Below are 17,500 nucleotides of genomic sequence, written 5' to 3'. Positions count from 1 at the left end.
AAACACTCTCACTCACTCACACACTCTCTCTCTCTCTCTCTCACACACACACACACACACACACACAACACAACAAAAACAAATCTGAATTGAAATCAAAGCCTCAGGGAAAGTAAAAAAAAAAAAATAAAAAAAATCATAGTACATACAGGACCAGGATCCTAACCAATCACCTTCTGATGTCTGACTTGATGCTTCTCACTCCTAATTTTCATGCCTTTACATGATTTCTATTCTAATATATCGCTCTAAAATTGGAAATAAGCATTTCTACCATTTTAGGGTGAACAGTTTGCAGGTCTGTCCTGTTTGTTGTTGTTGTTGTGTTGTTGTTTTTTGCCCCACAGCCATAAACTTCCTGACACTACACCATGAGGACCCTGATGTCCCACTAATACTGATAGTTTACGATCTGTAATCACATTGCAGTTCTGCTCCATCCTATACAGTACATTCTCTTCTATCTTTTCTACAAATTATAATAGTATAGAACTGTAAATTCATTGCTTATCCTTGTTTACATCCGTTTATGACTATGTCTCTCGGCTGGCCTGGGAACGCCTCGGTATTCCCCCCGGAAGAGCTGTAGGGAGTGTCTGGGGAGAGGGAAGTCTGCGCGTCCCCGCTTACACTGCTGCCCCTGTGACCTGGCCCCGGATGAGCGGTAGAAAATGAATGGATGGATGGATAGATGGATGGCACACACCAACAACGACCAACAACATTGAAGTGAACAGACAGAGTATATATGGTGAACGAGAACCAATCACAAAACAGAGACAGACAAGGACTAAGACAAAACACCTGGGGAAGAGAATTAATGTAATTAGTGTCCATGGTAACAGATAGGTGGGCGGGGTCAACAATTAACATCAGGGAGAGACGGCAGACAGAAACAAGGGGAAAACACAGACAGACACATTACAATTGTTGTGTATATGCTGATATACTGACATATTTATCTGCCGTTGTTTCTTTGCACTTTTTAAAAAAAACACAGCTCACTAGCTGGATTTATCCAATCATAATATGCAAATAAGGAGAAGGCTAATCCGGGTTTAGGGCCAACACTTCAGATTTTGAAGATCCAGGATTAATTGTTAACCCCAGGTACAACGTGTGTGTGTGTGTGTGTGTGTGTGTGTGTGTGTGTGTGTGTGTGTGTGTGTGTGTGTGTGTGTGACGTCTAACTACGTAACCCGGGATTGTGTAGTTAGTATGGCTTTGATTGACAGGAGAAAGAAGAGAATTTGAATAGCAGATCTCTTATGCAGATCTCTGTTGTATTTCTTACACCGCTCCTGATTCACAGTGTTCATTTTTCCCAGTAATTCTCTTACTCTGTAATACCGCAGTCGTATTTTTTGCACGTGGGTTATCGGAGAAACCCGAGGCCGCTCTGTTCGTTGACGTTCTGCTTGTTATTTGTTTAGCGCTAACAGGATTTAAGCCAGTGAGTCTCAGTGTGGACTCGGTATCGACTATCTGTCAGGATTACGGTTAAAGTCTGCGACTGAACACACTTAGTTTAGTCCTGATCCTTGAAGAAGGCCAAAGGTCAACCCACACACACGCGCACACACACGTACACACACACACATACTGTACACACACATACACGTCTTACCTTTTCTCCAGGCATGCCGATAGGACCCTGAGGACCTGGAAATCCCTGAGAGAGACACAGAGCCATGATAAGTGTGCTGTTAAACACATCTGATTCATTCCTGTGCTGATTTGAACACCAGACCTACCTGCACTCCTGGGTTCCCCTGTTGTCCCGGAGGACCTGGTTCTCCTGACGGACCCTTCGAAAAGATGGAATAAGCAAATCGTTATTCTTCTTTTATATTAATAATAACTGTGGAATTTAAACTGAGCTCGTAGCATATTCGATTCGATTCAATTCAATTTACTTGTATTGCGCTTTTTACAATTCACGTTGTCTTAAAACAGCTTTATAGAAGTATAGAAACAGAATAAAGTCACTATTGATCTCTAACATTTATTTCTAATGACAAGCCTGAGGTGACGGTGGCAAGATTAAACTCCCTGAGATGATAGGAGGAAGAACCCTTGAGAGGAACCAGACTTCCTCATCCTCATTTAGGTGACACTGGACAGGAAATAATATGAATGTAAATAATGTCCTTTCTACAACAGTTTATACTCCGGTGGGAAAATTATACTGCGTCGGCGCTTTAGTCTTTTAGTAAGCGCCGATTTCTCAATTCCATACCCTGTGACCTTTCATGCTGATACCATGCTAATCATTTAACTAGCCGAGTCGGATCTCCTGGGTTCCGCGGTGTTCCGCCGTTGCATTCAGTGACTTGGAGTCTCATAAACATAACGGTAAAGAACGAGTGATACAGTATGTGTGATTGTTTTTGAGGGCTCTCAAGTTTTGAAGACAGACAAGAGTGACAATTCCACCCCAGCAACCCACCACCCCGACTCCTTTATCATTTGTAATGTTGCTCCCATATAAACCAGTTCAGCACAAGCCCAGACATTTTTAGGGTCATGATTGAGGACAGTGTCCCGTCCAGAGACGAGCTGTTTCGTGTTGAGGTTTTGTTCAAACCGACCATCGAAAATACCCTCTCTAATGTAAATGTTTTTTTTTCATTGGTTGTTGCGGTAAATCTTACCCATACACAATAGTGCTATTTTCTGATTGGCTATTGTGCAGCCTCTATTTTTGATTGTCTGATAATTGTCAGGCTCGACTAAGAACTCCAGGGGAGATGCGCTTGATTCCTGTCCAGTTCCATAGAGACAGCGGTGCGGACTGATACATTTTGGGCGCCGCGGCTTATTAACTATATCATAAATAGTTAAAAAGTTTTTCTGCGTGAGAAACACGATGTGTGGTGGGAGAAGGTGACAAAAGACCCAAATGCATGACTGTGATTCTCAATGCGTGACACTTGACAGCCCTGTGTGCTGTATGTCGGAGATCCCTAACTTTCTTCTTCCTCCCAATTTTTCATGAGAATCGTTGTGACAAGAACTCACCGGATTGCCTTTAGAGCCCTGAACACCATCCACGCCACGTATCCCCTTAAAGACACACATCACAAAAAAAAGAAAGCACTCAGACATTTAGAGCTGAAATGGAAAAGTACAATATTACTAAACAAGCACTGGAACATTTTGAAAGATTTGAGCTTCAGGAGCATTTCTATAAATAATCTTAGAAGCACTTCATTAGCGAAGGCTCACATCGGAAGCAGACTCGCCCTCTGCTCTAAGCAGAGCTTTTAGAAGAATATCTTCTTTTCGCTGGCCTTGAGCCACAGCGACTCGTGAGTTTGAAAGATGTGAGATGTTTGATGTGGGATCAATACAGACGACTGCTACGCAACCATTACAGAGATGTAGAATGCACATCCATCACCAAACATAAGGCCGCTGCGCATCTCAGACGTGCTTCATCATGCACTTAGCTCCAGAATGATGCAGAAGGGCAGCACTAGGTCGTGCTGAGGTCATGGCAGAAATCATTACTTCAAATATCAGGATTGAGCTGCTTAGAAATGCCTGGAATCGTGATGATTACCCATCAGCCCCAGCAAGTCACATGATCATTTCACACATCACTGATCATTCTCACGTGTTGCACTTTACTCCTCAAAAATGGCTTTAGTTGAGGTTTTTGTGTTTCTATCAAGCTGTTGTTGTCTTGTGTCTTGTCTTGTCTGTTGTTTCATGTGTTGTCTTGTGTCTTGTCTGTTGTTTCGTGTGTTGTCTTGTGTCTTGTCTTGTCTGTTGTTTCATGTGTTGTCTTGTGTCTTGTCTTGTCTGTTGTTTCATGTGTTGTCTTGTGTCTTGTCTGTTGTTTCGTGTGTTGTCTTGTGTCTTGTCTTGTCTGTTGTTTCATGTGTTGTCTTGTGTCTTGTCTTGTCTGTTGTTTCATGTGTTGTCTTGTGTCTTGTCTTGTCTGTTGTTTCATGTTGTCTTGTGTCTTGTCTTGTCTGTTGTTTCATGTTGTCTTGTGTCTTGTCTTGTCTGTTGTTTCATGTGTTGTCTTGTGTCTTGTCTTGTCTGTTGTTTCATGTTGTCTTGTGTCTTGTCTTGTCTGTTGTGTCATGTATTGTCTTGGGTCTTGTCTTGTCTGTTGTTTCATGTGTTGTCTTGTGTCTTGTCTTGTCTGTTGTTTCATGTGTTGTCTTGGGTCTTGTCTTGTCTGTTGTTTCATGTGTTGTCTTGTGACTTGTCTTGTCTGTTGTTTCATGTGTTGTCTTGGGTCTTGTCTTGTCTGTTGTTTCATGTGTTGTCTTGTGTCTTGTCTTGTCTGTTGTTTCATGTTGTCTTGTGTCTTGTCTTGTCTGTTGTGTCATGTATTGTCTTGGGTCTTGTCTTGTCTGTTGTTTCATGTGTTGTCTTGTGTCTTGTCTTGTCTGTTGTTTCATGTGTTGTCTTGGGTCTTGTCTTGTCTGTTGTTTCATGTGTTGTCTTGTGACTTGTCTTGTCTGTTGTTTCATGTGTTGTCTTGGGTCTTGTCTTGTCTGTTGTTTCATGTGTTGTCTTGTGTCTTGTCTTGTCTGTTGTTTCATGTGTTGTCTTGTGTCTTGTCTGTTGTTTCGTGTGTTGTCTTGTGTCTTGTCTTGTCTGTTGTTTCATGTGTTGTCTTGTGTCTTGTCTTGTCTGTTGTTTCATGTGTTGTCTTGTGTCTTGTCTTGTCTGTTGTTTCATGTGTTGTCTTGTGTCTTGTCTTGTCTGTTGTTGTTTTTTCATGTGTTGTCTCGTATCTTGTCTGTTGTTTCATGTGTTGTCTTGTGTCTTGTCTTGTATCTTGTCTTGTCAGGGGTCTTGTCTGTTCTCTCATGTCTTGTCAGGAGTCTTGTGTCTTTTCTTGTGTCTTGTCTTGTCAGGGGTCTTGTGTGTTGTCTTTTATTTTGTCTTGCCTTTTAATTTATTTTGTGTCTTGTGTTCTATCTTGGCTTCTGTCTGTGGTATTGTGTGTTGTCTTGCATCTTGTCTTGTATTGTCTCTGTTCTTGGGTCTTTTCATCTTGCAATGTATCATGTGTATTGTCTTGTCTCTGGTCTTGGGTTTGCCTTGTCTTGCAATTTTTCCTCTTTATTGTCCTGCCTCTGGTCTTGTGTTTTATCTTGTTTCTGGCATTGTGTGTTATCTTGTCACTAGTCTTGTGCTCTGTGTTGTGTTTTGTCTTGATTTTGTTCTTGTGTCTTGTCTCTTGTTTTGTTTTATGTCTTTTATTTTCTCTGACTTTTCTTTGGTCTTATGTTTTGTCTTGTTTCTGGTTATGTGTCTTGTGTGTTTTTTTGTCTTGTCTCATGTCTTGTGTTGTCTTGTCTTGTAATTTGTCTTGTGTCTTGTAGTCTGAACGTTTTTGTTTTGTTTCCAGTGTTCAGGTTTATGCTTCTTGCTTTCATGATCTTTGCTTTTTCCATGAAAAATCAGCACTTGTATCTGCACCCTCTAAAATCCCTGACACACATAATTACAAAAATGGAAATATTATTCATTATGCTCGCCTCCAAAATTAGCGAAATAAAAAATTTAGCACAACATGTACATGTCATATATCAAAACACTCAGCACAATGAGGGGAACTTGCCACGTGCAAGCACATTCACATTTTCTTTAGGAAATGTACTGTTCTAGTTCATTATGTATTTATTGTAATTGGTAAACAACCCTCGGATAAAGCGGTAGAAAATGAGCGAGTGAGTGAGTGAGTGAGTAAACAACCCAGACTTGTCTAAGGAACTCTGTATCTCAGTACAATCTCCGAATCTCAGGAAGAATAAAACCAAAAAACTCAATATAAATCTCAGTTTATCCAAAAACCTTTTGCTGACCTTCAATCTTAATCGCTGGAATTCATCCAAGCTCTTAAACTGTCATAGGATAACAAATTGTAGCTAATAAACAAATAAATAAAGTATCCATACAAGGTTTTCCCAGTGGACGCTATGGTTTGTTTCAGTGCTGTGTGATGTATGAAGTGTAAATAGTTTTGTGCAGTGACACTGACGGTGGTGGTGGTGGTGGTGATGGTTGTGACAGTGATAATGGAGTTATGATAGTGTACAGTGAAGGTGATAGTGACAGTGAAGGTGACAACGATGTTAGTGGTGGAGTCGATGGTGACTGGGATGGCGGTGGTGATAAAGGTGGTCATAGTGATAGTGTAGGTGATGGAGATAGTGATGGTGGCAGTGTTAGTGATGGTGAAGGTGGTGATAGTGATAGTTATAGTGATAATGGAGGTGATGGAGATAGTGATGGTGCCAGTGATAGTAATGGTGTTTATGGTTAATAGTTTATGGTGGAGGTGATGACGGTTGTGTTAGTGATATGGATAGTATTGTTGACTGTGATGGTGATGGTGGAGGTGAAATGTGGTGATGATGAAGGTGGTGATAGTTATAGTGATAGTGGAGGTGATGGAGATGGTGATGGTGGAGGTGATGATGATGGCAGTGATGGTGGCAGTGAGGTGATAGTGGAGGTGATGTGATGGTGATAGTGGATGTAATATTGATGGTGATAGTGGAGATGATGATGACTGTTGACTCACAGGCTGTCCAGTTGGTCCAGGTGGTCCTCTGGGTCCTACAAGTCCTCTCGTACCCTGAAATAACCACAATGCCATCATAAATACACTGACAAATTTCAGCAATTCTGAGAAGGAAAGAATTAAAACAGCACAGGAAAATGTATTAGGACCGCTTACGAATGTCAATGCAGTTTCTTTTAAAATTATAAGGTGCTCTAGAAAGGCTTGTTAGATATTTCATAACGTAAGAAATACCTGCTAAGGGCCATGTTCGGAAATGTAAGTGAAGATTTAATAATACTGAGTCACACACAGATCAGGGTTTTAGTTCTAATCTAGGGATCATATAATCCCTATCTTAGTCCTCCTTGTTTCTCTTATCTATATTATCTATATATGGTGTGCAGTTTTTATTCCTGATTCGTTTTCTGGCTCAGACTTTTTGAAATCCTCCATCTCAGATGAATCTGTTTGAGAAAATCTGGCAACCACAAAGGTGTACGCCACACTCAGGTGTGCGAATGCATAACATTCCAGGTATAAATACTGATTTAAATTTTGGATTAAACTCTAAAAAGCCCTAAAGGTAGAAAAAAATGGACCCCGTTGGTGTTGTTAATGCCTTTTTCTAACTCGGTGTTTTTGCTTTTTTATTGCATGTATCGAGGCTCAACTGGATGTGCATACATGTGAACGTGTGTGTGTGTGTGTGTTTTGTTTATATCGCTTTCAGACTTTGTACACCAGCCAAGCCACCTGTTTCAGAGCCACATCTGTGATCTCCGGGGAGGTGATTGATATGGAAATATAATCATACAGGCCAGGGTTCCATTCCTCCTCCCTCGCCAATCTCCTGGCACATCGATCTCTAACCCTGCATTTATCTCCAGTGTGCTGTGCTCTCTCTCTCTCTCTCTCTCTCTCTCTCTCTCTCTCTCTCTCTCTCTCTCTCTCTCTCTCTCGTCTCTCCGGTGCTGAGCGCAAAGGAGTGTACAATTTGGCCTGGCTCGCTCTAATAGAGCTCACTTCCTGCTAATGCCAGCGTTGCGCTTTACTCTTGGTTTCTCTCACCGCTGGTTGATGTATTTAAAGAGGCAGCTCACCTGCAGGGAACCGATTTGAGCTGGAGTCACAGATAATCAGTTGTGGGCCAGATGGAGAGAGGATAACGAGGTGTATCATCTGTGTGAGTGCGTGCACATGTGTGTGCGTGTGTGTGTGTGTGAGAGAGAGAGTGTGTGTGTGTGTGTAGGACTCACAGGTTCACCTGGTTGTCCTCTTGGTCCTACAGGTCCATCTGCACCCTAAAATTAAAAAAAAAAAAAAAATAATAACAATTTTAATTTTAAAAAGCGCATCATTCTACAATTTAGAGTCTTCACTGTGTTATGTGCTTTACAAGCTCATCGCAGCTCGGTAAGACTCCAAGCTGAAAGGATGAAAATGTGCTTATTTATGCAAAGATATTCCCTTTCGGTCTCTCTCAAAAGCTTTGATCAGCGTGAATCGCTGCATAATACATCGCACAACTTTGCATAATGGGGATCCACCATGCACGCTGTTCTTCATGTCTGTTTTCATACAATTCATGAGGTTTGGTGCAGCTTCACCTGGGAAAGCAAAGCCTTTCAAAAGCTTATTAGTTAAAGGACTAAACACTCAATTAGGCTGAGGATCAAAATCTGCATTCTGGGCTTTTAAAGCAGCTGAAAATGAAATTTAGCTTGTACTATTTTCCTTTTAGAGGAAATGTAATTGACCATCCGGAGGGGTGCTCCATGTCTGATGTCCGCTTCCTTAGTTTTGTAATTATAGCTACAAAGCTAACGTGACTAACAAGCAAACAAATTGTATGCTCAAAAAAAAAATGGAGTTTTAAATCCACAGCAAGATCTGAGAGACACTGACTGGCAGAGTGGCTCAGTAATACCACATGTAGATAAACAGTTAAAAAAAACAACAACAGACAAACGCCATGTCATTGACATACTTTTCTATTCTCTGCGTTTGAAAAATCCTCCTGAACAGCGTAGAATTTTCACCCTTGGAAATTCAATAAAATAATATTATAAGCCTAAGTAAGCAAATAAGTACATAAGGAGAGAAGGGTACTTTCATTTGTTTTGTGTGTTTAATTTTATTAAACTGAAATGCGTTCAGCTTTTTTTTTGTGAAATACATTCAGGGTTGTGACTAAATAAGCTACTTTACATCTTATACAGTACATCCTTCAAAATAAGTGAAGCTCCTAATCGAAGAAAGCAAACCAAAGAGCACTTTAAGAGCTTTTTATACCCTTACAGAGAAGCAAACGCTCACACGTAGTGAACCTCATTCAGCTGACAGAGTTGGAAAAGTTCCCAGTGTGTCAAAGAATGGACGTTTCTGTTTCTCTGAACATTCTAAAAGAGTGTACAATTCCCTCCGAATCCATTTAAACATACATCTCCGCCATCAAACTTCAGGCCACATGTTGATAGATGTTGAGAGTCATGGTGAGAGAACACTACAGTACTGTATGTGCTGAGAAAGGAAGTCATTACCAACTCAACAAAATTTAAGGCTAAACTGGTAGCTCTAGTATTCCATTACTTGTTAGCTACATTAGCCTTGGACACAAACTTCCGACAGTAAAAGTTGACTAGGTGACTACGTCGTCTCTTCTCACAACAATCATTTTTCAAATTATTCCTTTAATATTTTTGAGTTCAAGAAGTTCAAGATTTGCATCACCTTCTCACCAGATTCACCAGGTGGACCAGGCTGTCCTGGCTTTCCTCGATCCCCCTAAACAAAAACAAAGTAAAAGATTTATGATTTTGCTATAACTCATATGGGTGTAACGATACACACTGTATATAGAGCACAGGTTGAGAAATAACACCAACTATTGTTGAGCAATAATCTCAATTATTGGCACGTGTTATAGGATACATTCATATACAATTACATTTAATTCTTTAGAAAGAGCTCCCCCCCCCCCCCCCCACTGACACCACCCACATGCCTCTGTGATCTACAGTGCTGGAGACAAAGGCTGCAGAAGTCGGGCATTTTAACCGACTTTGGAGCTTTATTTCTAGTAAAAATGCAATGAAGATCATTCGATTACATTCAAGCATAACTAAATTATTTATTTATTTATTTATTTATTTATTTATTTATTTATTTATTTATGTCTTAATTATTATTTTTTTTTTACAATTTAAATCTGTTTTTGTTGTGTCTTTGAGGATCATTAAATGTCTTTGTCATGTCTGACTCCACAGTAGTGCTTATTATGAAGCTCCTATGAACGTAGACACTCAGGAATTTAAGAATTTTATGAGTATTTCACAGAAATGTTTTTATCACACTAATGTTTGTATCTTCAAGGTAAACAGCAGAAGGAAAGACACACGTCTCACCCTGAAAGCCGACAGAGTCCTGATTCATTTTAGATCAGACTCACAGCCAGAAACTCATTCATTTGTTCATACTGATTGAAAGCATCTGATGAATCCATTTAAACCGTCTGTTTACTAGTAAAAGGGCCGGATTAGTTAAATGCAAACAAAAACTCACAGTGTGTTGTTGACGATTGAGAAAAAAAAATCATTAGTTCTTTTGCTCAAAATATTCTGAAAATCAAATTGAAGTCGAATCACGAATCGAATCGGATCATACTCGGAGATTATCCATCCACTCCTAATAAGTGAGGAATAAGATAAAAGACAAGCAGGAAGGATGCTATGCTAACTGCACAGCTGCATACAGACACACAAGAATCTCGCAGCTAAACAGATGTGTTCGACTGCGCTGGGGTTGTGGGATTTGATTAAGCGCTGCCCCGTGCCACACTCACTCTGTGTCCTTTGTCCCCTGGAAGCCCTGGTAGTCCATCAAAGCCCCTGTCACCCTGTATGAGAGACAGAGATGAATGAGTGAGACGCAGAGCATGTGATAAATAGCAAGCTCTCACTCTCTCTCACAGTAAACACAGTAATGCATTAAAGCAAGCCAGAGAATTAGTTAGCTCAAATAATACTATCTCTTTTGCTATACTACAGCTTTTTGCTAGTAGCTAGCAATGGTTATATATTAGCAAGATATGAAACGTTTCACAAGGCTAACTCTTAATGAAATTAAAACTATAACTGATTTTTGCTTACTAGCTAGCTAATGGTTGTTTAACTACCTAGTAAAAGTTTGTTTAACTACCTAGTAAAAGTTGATGAGTTGGTAGGAATTAAATTACTTAGCAGCTAAGTAAAGTTTGATTAACACATCCACCAGGCTGCCACTGCTGGGTCCCTAAGCAAGGCCCTTAACTCAGTTTCATGAACTCAGATAAATTTGGCTAATTGTTACTGAAATTTAGCAAATTAAAACAACAACCAAACTTGTCTAATCTTAGACTAATAGTTCAATAGTTCAGGCTAATTGTATATGCTATTACTATCATGAGGTGCTGTTTGGGGCACCGGTGGCTCAAGACTTTATGGCTCTGGGTTGTTGTACAGAGGATCAGGGTTCAAGGCCAAACTGCCATTGTTGGGCATTTGAGTAAGTCCCTTAACCCTCCCAGCTCCAGGGGTGCTGTAACATGACTGACCCTGTGCTCTGACCCCAAGCTCCTCAGTTGGGACATGTGAAGAAAAGAATTCCACTGTGCTGTAAAGTATATGTGGCAATAATAAAGGCTTCTGTGCTTCTGTTTAAACTAGTAGCCAGGTTTGCTAGCAAGCTAGTTAACAGATGGCTATTACATTGTGGGATTAAAACAATTACTGATTCAGTTTGGTTAATATTAACTCTCCAAAGCCAATCATGATAATAAGCTTGTTAATGTTAAGGCTTGTGAGATAGCTAAAACTTAGCTAACATCATTATTATTATTATTATTATTATTATTATTATTATTATTATTATTATTATTATTATTGTACGATATAGAATGATAAATAAATGAAAGACATGCAGCATGTGTTAAACAGCAGGCTCTCTCTCTCTCTGTCTCTCTCTCTCTCTCTCACACACACACACACACACACACACACACACACACACACACACACACACACACACACACACACACACACAGACACACAGACACACACACACACCCTAATAACTAGCCCTACAGTAATTTCTCCTTCCTCAATGTCATTTCTGCTCATTAACAGACACACACAGACTGAGCAGGTCAGAGAGTTTTGATGGCTCGTCTCTGTAGATCGTCTCCATCTGTTGCAGGTCTGTGGGTGGAAGCAGGGGACAGGAAGAAGCTCTGCTCTTCCTCCTGATGGAGTCTCACAGGTTTCGCTGCTCTGTCAGGGACTGAACCTTTCTCTCACATCTGCCTGAACACTTTCTTTTCTTTCAAGTCTACTGTATAATATTAGAGGAACATTCTGGAACAAACTAAATGTGTTCCTCTTGTGCTGTATGTAGAGCATTGGATCAGACCTAGCTACAAAGCTACAAAGCTAATGCTGCTAAGATGTCAGAGTAGCAGGAACAGACTGAATATACTTTCGTGTAGTTTTTGGTTAGAACCCTGTTGATGTGGTGAAAGTGTTGACAATGCTATTTAAACATGATTATTTCACTAAACTAGCCAGCTGATTTCTCAAACATACTATACTAGTATCTAGCCATGCTAGGCTAATAATTAAGAGACAAGAATAAGAAACATCTAAGCTAAGTGACATATAGAGAAATTTAAAGAGTAGCCAAGGCTTGAAAAAAAAACATTAGGTTAGGCTAATAAATAAACAATGTGTTTTGTAGCTAGATAAATCTAGGCTTAATATTTCAGGCTAACAGACTAAGACGAATATTCCAGGCTAATATACTAAGCTAATTGTTTTAGGCTAAAAAACAAAGCTAAATATTTCAGGTTAATATAATAAGCTAAATATTTCAGGCTAATATATGAAATTAATAAACAGGTCAAACACAGTAACATTTTAAAACTCTCTAATAAATATAATTATTAAAGCTACGTTTTTATGAATGTTTTTTAGTTTTTTTCCGCATTCTACAGGAAAGATTTTGTGTTGTGTATTAAACTGCTGGTGTACGAGCCTTAAACTGAAAAATCTGTATTCTAACACACTCAGGAGAGACTATAGAGCAGAATTAGTCATGGCTCTCTGTATGGGAGTCTTTCTTTCTTTCTCTCTCTCTCTCTTTCTTCATCCCTCGTTCCTGTGAATCACAGTGTCAATCAGGGGAGTCTGAGAGCTTATGTATGTGGAAGACAGCTAAAAGTTTTCAGTGTTAGAAGTTTGTGTTAGCTTCCACCCTTATCTTTTTTTTAGCTGGATAGAGGAGAGGAAGCTAATGGTGATTAGCATTAGCAGGGGATTAGAATTAGCAAGTGATTAGCAAATTGGGTTGAAACGTAGCACATTAAACAAGTTTTAAATGTTGTAAATATTTATCATCGCAAGCTAACAGAAATGTATCCCCACTAACGTGAGGAGACTTTCACACAAAGTGACACGGCAACACAAAACAGTAAAAGGTGATTAATAATGTTATTATATTCCAGGTTAAAAAATGTGTAGCGCTTTGGCTTTAAACAGTTGTTTCACTGTGTAGAAAGTGTCGCTGCATGAAATTCACCTTCGCTCCGGTCTCTCCTGGAGCTCCTCGACCTCCGTCTGCCCCCGAGCGACCCTGAGGAGAAACGCACACGACGGCTGTTACCACGTTGATCTACGTATTATCACCCAGCTTATGCAATATTCATGAGAAACTCAGGAAGCACAGGCCTGCCTCGACATGTGTGTTTGTATCAAAAGGATTATTTAGCAACTACAACAACTTAATCGCAGCAAGTTCCTCTAAGAAAAACAGTAACAGTTCTCACCCGCTTGCCCGGCTTCCCGCCCATACCTGGAGGACCTGGCAACCCACGTGGCCCCTTTCAGACAGAAACAAACATGAGGAGGGAAAAAAACGGATTTGCACGTAGAAAATTCGTCAAATAGCATGCATTTTTAATGTCAAGTGTCTGGAGGAGTGAGATGTGAATAAAGTATCTGAATGTAATGAACTGCAGAAACTTTAAAAAGCAACGTGATGCTTTAAAGAATTAAACAGAACACTAATGAACAGAAAAAGAGCATTCAATTCATCGTGAGTGAATTTTGCTCACTGTGGGCCCGGCGTCCCCGCTGTCTCCTTTAAGTCCACTGGAACCTGGGAGACCCTGCAACACACACAGACACATGCACAGACACACACATACACACACACACACACACACACACACACACACACACACACACACACACACACAGGAGGTGTTAATTAAAATCACTGACTTCTGTGTCACTGAGATGAAAACTGATTCAAAATGACTTTTAAGATCGCTCTACTACTACTGATAATAAATAAATAAATAAATAAATAAATAAATAAATAAATAAATAAATAAATCTGTTTAAGACATTTGCCCAGAAAACAAAAAACATGACAGTTTGGGGCAGATTCAATAAAGACTTTCACCGCTTTCTTTCTTTTGTTAAAATATATTTTATGTCTTAAGGAAACTAAATATAAATGTAAAGTTGATTTAAATTAACCATAAAACAGTCAAAAAATTGTTCATCACAATCTCCCTTTTTGTCCCTCGGCTTCAACATGTAACTCTCATATTTCATCCCTTACCCTATAATAATAATAATAAGAAGAAGAAGAAGAAGAAGAATTTTGGAAGGAGTCTCCAGTGTTAGTGTTTTGTGACATGACGTGACATACAGCTAAGTACGGGGACCCAAACTCCAAACATCCAAAGTGCACACACACACCGTGAACACACACCCGGAGCAGGGGGCAGCCATTTATGCTGTGGCACCCGGAGAGCAGTTGGGGGGGTTTAGTGCCTTGCTCAAGGGCACCTCAGTCGTGGTATTGCCGGCCCGAGACTCAAACCCACAACCTTAGGGTTAGGAGTCAAACTCTCTAACCATTAGGCCACGACTTCCCCCTGTTCGTAACCTTTAGTAAGTTTTCCACCACAGGGAAAATCTTCAGAAGTTTGTGTGTTACATTTAGTCACACCACAAGCTGTGTTTTTTGTCTGGAGAGAGAAATAAAGATTGGAACGTTCTAACTAACTAAAGTAGATATAAACAGCACGACCTGACATGTCGTCTTCTTTATATCATCCACTTCCTCTTATAAAAAAGGTTTGGCAAAAGGTTTTTATTCATATTATATTCACTGATTGAATCTCATTAATCTGATCATGATGTAATATACTACAGAACTACGACTGCACTTGTTCTTGGACTGATCTTAATAAGCCAGATAGTAAAACCTTGTCCAGCTCGAGCTCTCCGGAGCAGACGACTATACTGCTGGAGCTGTTGTTGAGGTCTGCTCACTAGACCAGCATGTCCCTGGGTTGTCTTTTGCTTTTTTTTCTCATTCAACAAACAGAGAGAATAAAAATCCTACGTTGACCTTCACAACACAAAAGTGTGGGATTTCTATAATTAAATAAGGAATAAAATAATGTGCTGAATATAATCCTCTCCCTGGAGATAATTCTACAAAGCTCTCAGACACAGAGTGACACATACCTAGTGGAAATAAAAGAGAGAAATATAGAGCACGTACAACAGGCTGATGTGCTCTGAGCCACAGACAGACAGACAGACAGACAGATAGACAGACATACAGAGAGACAGAGAAACAGACAGACAGACAGACAGACAGACAGACAGACAGACAGACAGACAGACAGAGAAACAGATAGACAGACATACAGAGAAACAGACAGACAGACAGACAGACAGACAGACAGAGAAACAGACAGACAGATAGACATACAGAGAGACAGAGAAACAGACAGACAGAAACAGAAAAACAGACATACAGACAAACAGACATACAGAGATGTAGAGAGACAGACAGACATACAGAGACAGAGAAACAGACAGATAAACAGACAGACAGAGAAAGAAACAGAGAGAGAGAAAAACTGGGATACAGACAGACAGACAAACATACAGACAGACATATGGGCAGACGGACAGAAAAACTGGGATACAGACAAACCAGTAGACAGACAGACAGAAAAATGGAGTTGGATATAAAGAAAACAGAGTGAAAGACACATAAATAGACAGATAAACAAACAGACAAACAGATACAGAGATTAACAGGAAGATAAACAGACAGACACATAAAGAGACAAATAGGCAGCAAGACAAACAGATCAGAGTCCGACAGACAGACAGACAGACAGACAGACAGACAGACAGACAAACCGGCAGACAGACAGACAGACAGACAGACAAACCGGCAGACAGACAGACAGACAGACAAACCGGCAGACAGACAGACAGACAGACAAACCGGCAGACAGACAGACAGACAGACAGACAAACCGGCAGACAGACAGACAGACAGACAAACCGGCAGACAGACAGACAGACAGACAGACAGACAGACAGACAGACAGACAGACAGACAGACAAACCGGCAGACAGACAGACAGACAGACAGACGGACAGACAGACAGACAGACAGACGGACAGACAGACAGACAGACAGACAGACAGACGGACAGACAGACAGACAAACCAGCAGACAGACAGACAGACAGACAGACAGACAGACGGACAGACAGACAGACAGACAGACAGACACGCAGACAGACAGACAGACAGACAGATAGATAGATAGATAGATAGATAGATAGATAGATAGATAGATAGATAGATAGATAGATAGATAGATAGATAGATAGATAGATAGATAGATAGATAGATAGATAGATAGATAGATAGATAGATAGATAGATAGGTAGATAGATAGATAGATAGATAGATAGATAGATAGATAGATAGATAGATAAAATGTACTGATACTTGATCTATATTTATTTGATCCTTACAGTTACAGTTTTTGCATCTCTGTATTTTTGCATCTCTGTATTTTTGCATCTCTCTCTTCTTGTAATTTTGTCGTTTCTTATCAGGCCTCAGCTTGAGGACTCATTAGTAAAATTTCATTGTGTGAAACACAACAGCAATAAACTTTAATTAATTTCATTTGGTGTGAAAATTAATGTTGGGGAAAATGTTAATACATAATAAAAGCATCCAAAACAATCATTTCATTAGAGGAAGGAAATAATAACTAGAATAACAAGGGAGGGAAAAAAAAGGTATAGAGATATGCGTAGATATGGAGATCTCACAAGGCTCTCACCATTGGTCCTGCTCTGCCTGTGAGTCCCTCTGGGCCTGGAGGTCCCTTCAGTGAAATCTGAGAGAGAGAAGAAACAGGCATTGATTAACCATGTGAGATTCACGGATGTGCTCGAGATGCAGGTCTTACTCTGGTCTGCTGGAGGATGGCATGAGCCTGCGCCTCCTGAGCCGACAACACGGGGCCTTTCCGAGAATCATCAGCGAAATGAAACTGAGAGAGAGAGAGAGAGAGAGAGAGAGAGAGAGAGAGAGAGAGAGAGAGAGAGAGAGAGAGAGAGAGAGAGAGATTTTTAGAAAGAAAAGAAAATTACTAGCACCCACTGGCAGGATGTGAGAAGTCTAGCAAATTAGTCATTAACTAAATAATACATTACAAAAGAAAAGCAGTTACTTAATGCATTTCATTAAAAATGAACAAGAAGCACAGATTATGTTGATAGCAGAGCTCCACCATGTGGCTCAATGCGGTTACTGCAGCACGGATCTCTGCCGTATTGTGAGGATTCATACCGGCAACATGAACATAGTCCCTGGAGGTCCTGGTATCCCATCTGCCCCTGCAAGGCCTGGACGGCCCTCAGGGCCCTTGCAAAGGAGAAAAATATCGGGTATATTTATAGTAAAATGTAAAATAACACACACACGCACACACACACACACACACACACACACACACACACACACACACACACACACACACACACACACACACACACACACACACACACACACACACACACACACACAC

General features: G+C 40.2%; 1 protein-coding gene across 3 annotated transcripts in view; it reads right to left on the bottom strand.

Moving 5' to 3' along the window:
- The window catches only part of col5a3a (collagen, type V, alpha 3a), an 89,255-nt gene that overhangs the window by 39,040 nt on the left and 32,715 nt on the right, over window positions 1–17,500 (bottom strand). For all 3 annotated transcript variants that reach the window (XM_027155122.2, XM_027155124.2, XM_027155123.2), the window contains 13 exons: window positions 17,263–17,337; window positions 16,880–16,963; window positions 16,751–16,807; window positions 13,683–13,736; window positions 13,395–13,448; window positions 13,148–13,201; window positions 10,380–10,433; window positions 9,269–9,322; window positions 7,795–7,839; window positions 6,557–6,610; window positions 3,022–3,066; window positions 1,755–1,808; window positions 1,628–1,672 (listed from right to left, as the gene is read on the bottom strand). In XM_027155122.2, coding sequence (XP_027010923.1) covers window positions 1,628–1,672; window positions 1,755–1,808; window positions 3,022–3,066; window positions 6,557–6,610; window positions 7,795–7,839; window positions 9,269–9,322; window positions 10,380–10,433; window positions 13,148–13,201; window positions 13,395–13,448; window positions 13,683–13,736; window positions 16,751–16,807; window positions 16,880–16,963; window positions 17,263–17,337 — 729 coding nt within the window. The remainder of the gene's footprint in view (window positions 1–1,627; window positions 1,673–1,754; window positions 1,809–3,021; window positions 3,067–6,556; window positions 6,611–7,794; window positions 7,840–9,268; window positions 9,323–10,379; window positions 10,434–13,147; window positions 13,202–13,394; window positions 13,449–13,682; window positions 13,737–16,750; window positions 16,808–16,879; window positions 16,964–17,262; window positions 17,338–17,500) is intronic.

The sequence above is a fragment of the Tachysurus fulvidraco genome, chromosome 24 (assembly GCF_022655615.1).
Source record: "Tachysurus fulvidraco isolate hzauxx_2018 chromosome 24, HZAU_PFXX_2.0, whole genome shotgun sequence".
In the NCBI taxonomy this organism is placed as follows: Eukaryota; Metazoa; Chordata; class Actinopteri; order Siluriformes; family Bagridae; genus Tachysurus; species Tachysurus fulvidraco.
The sequence above is the reverse complement of the archived record's forward strand: the minus strand, read 5'-3'. Positions and strand labels throughout refer to the sequence as shown.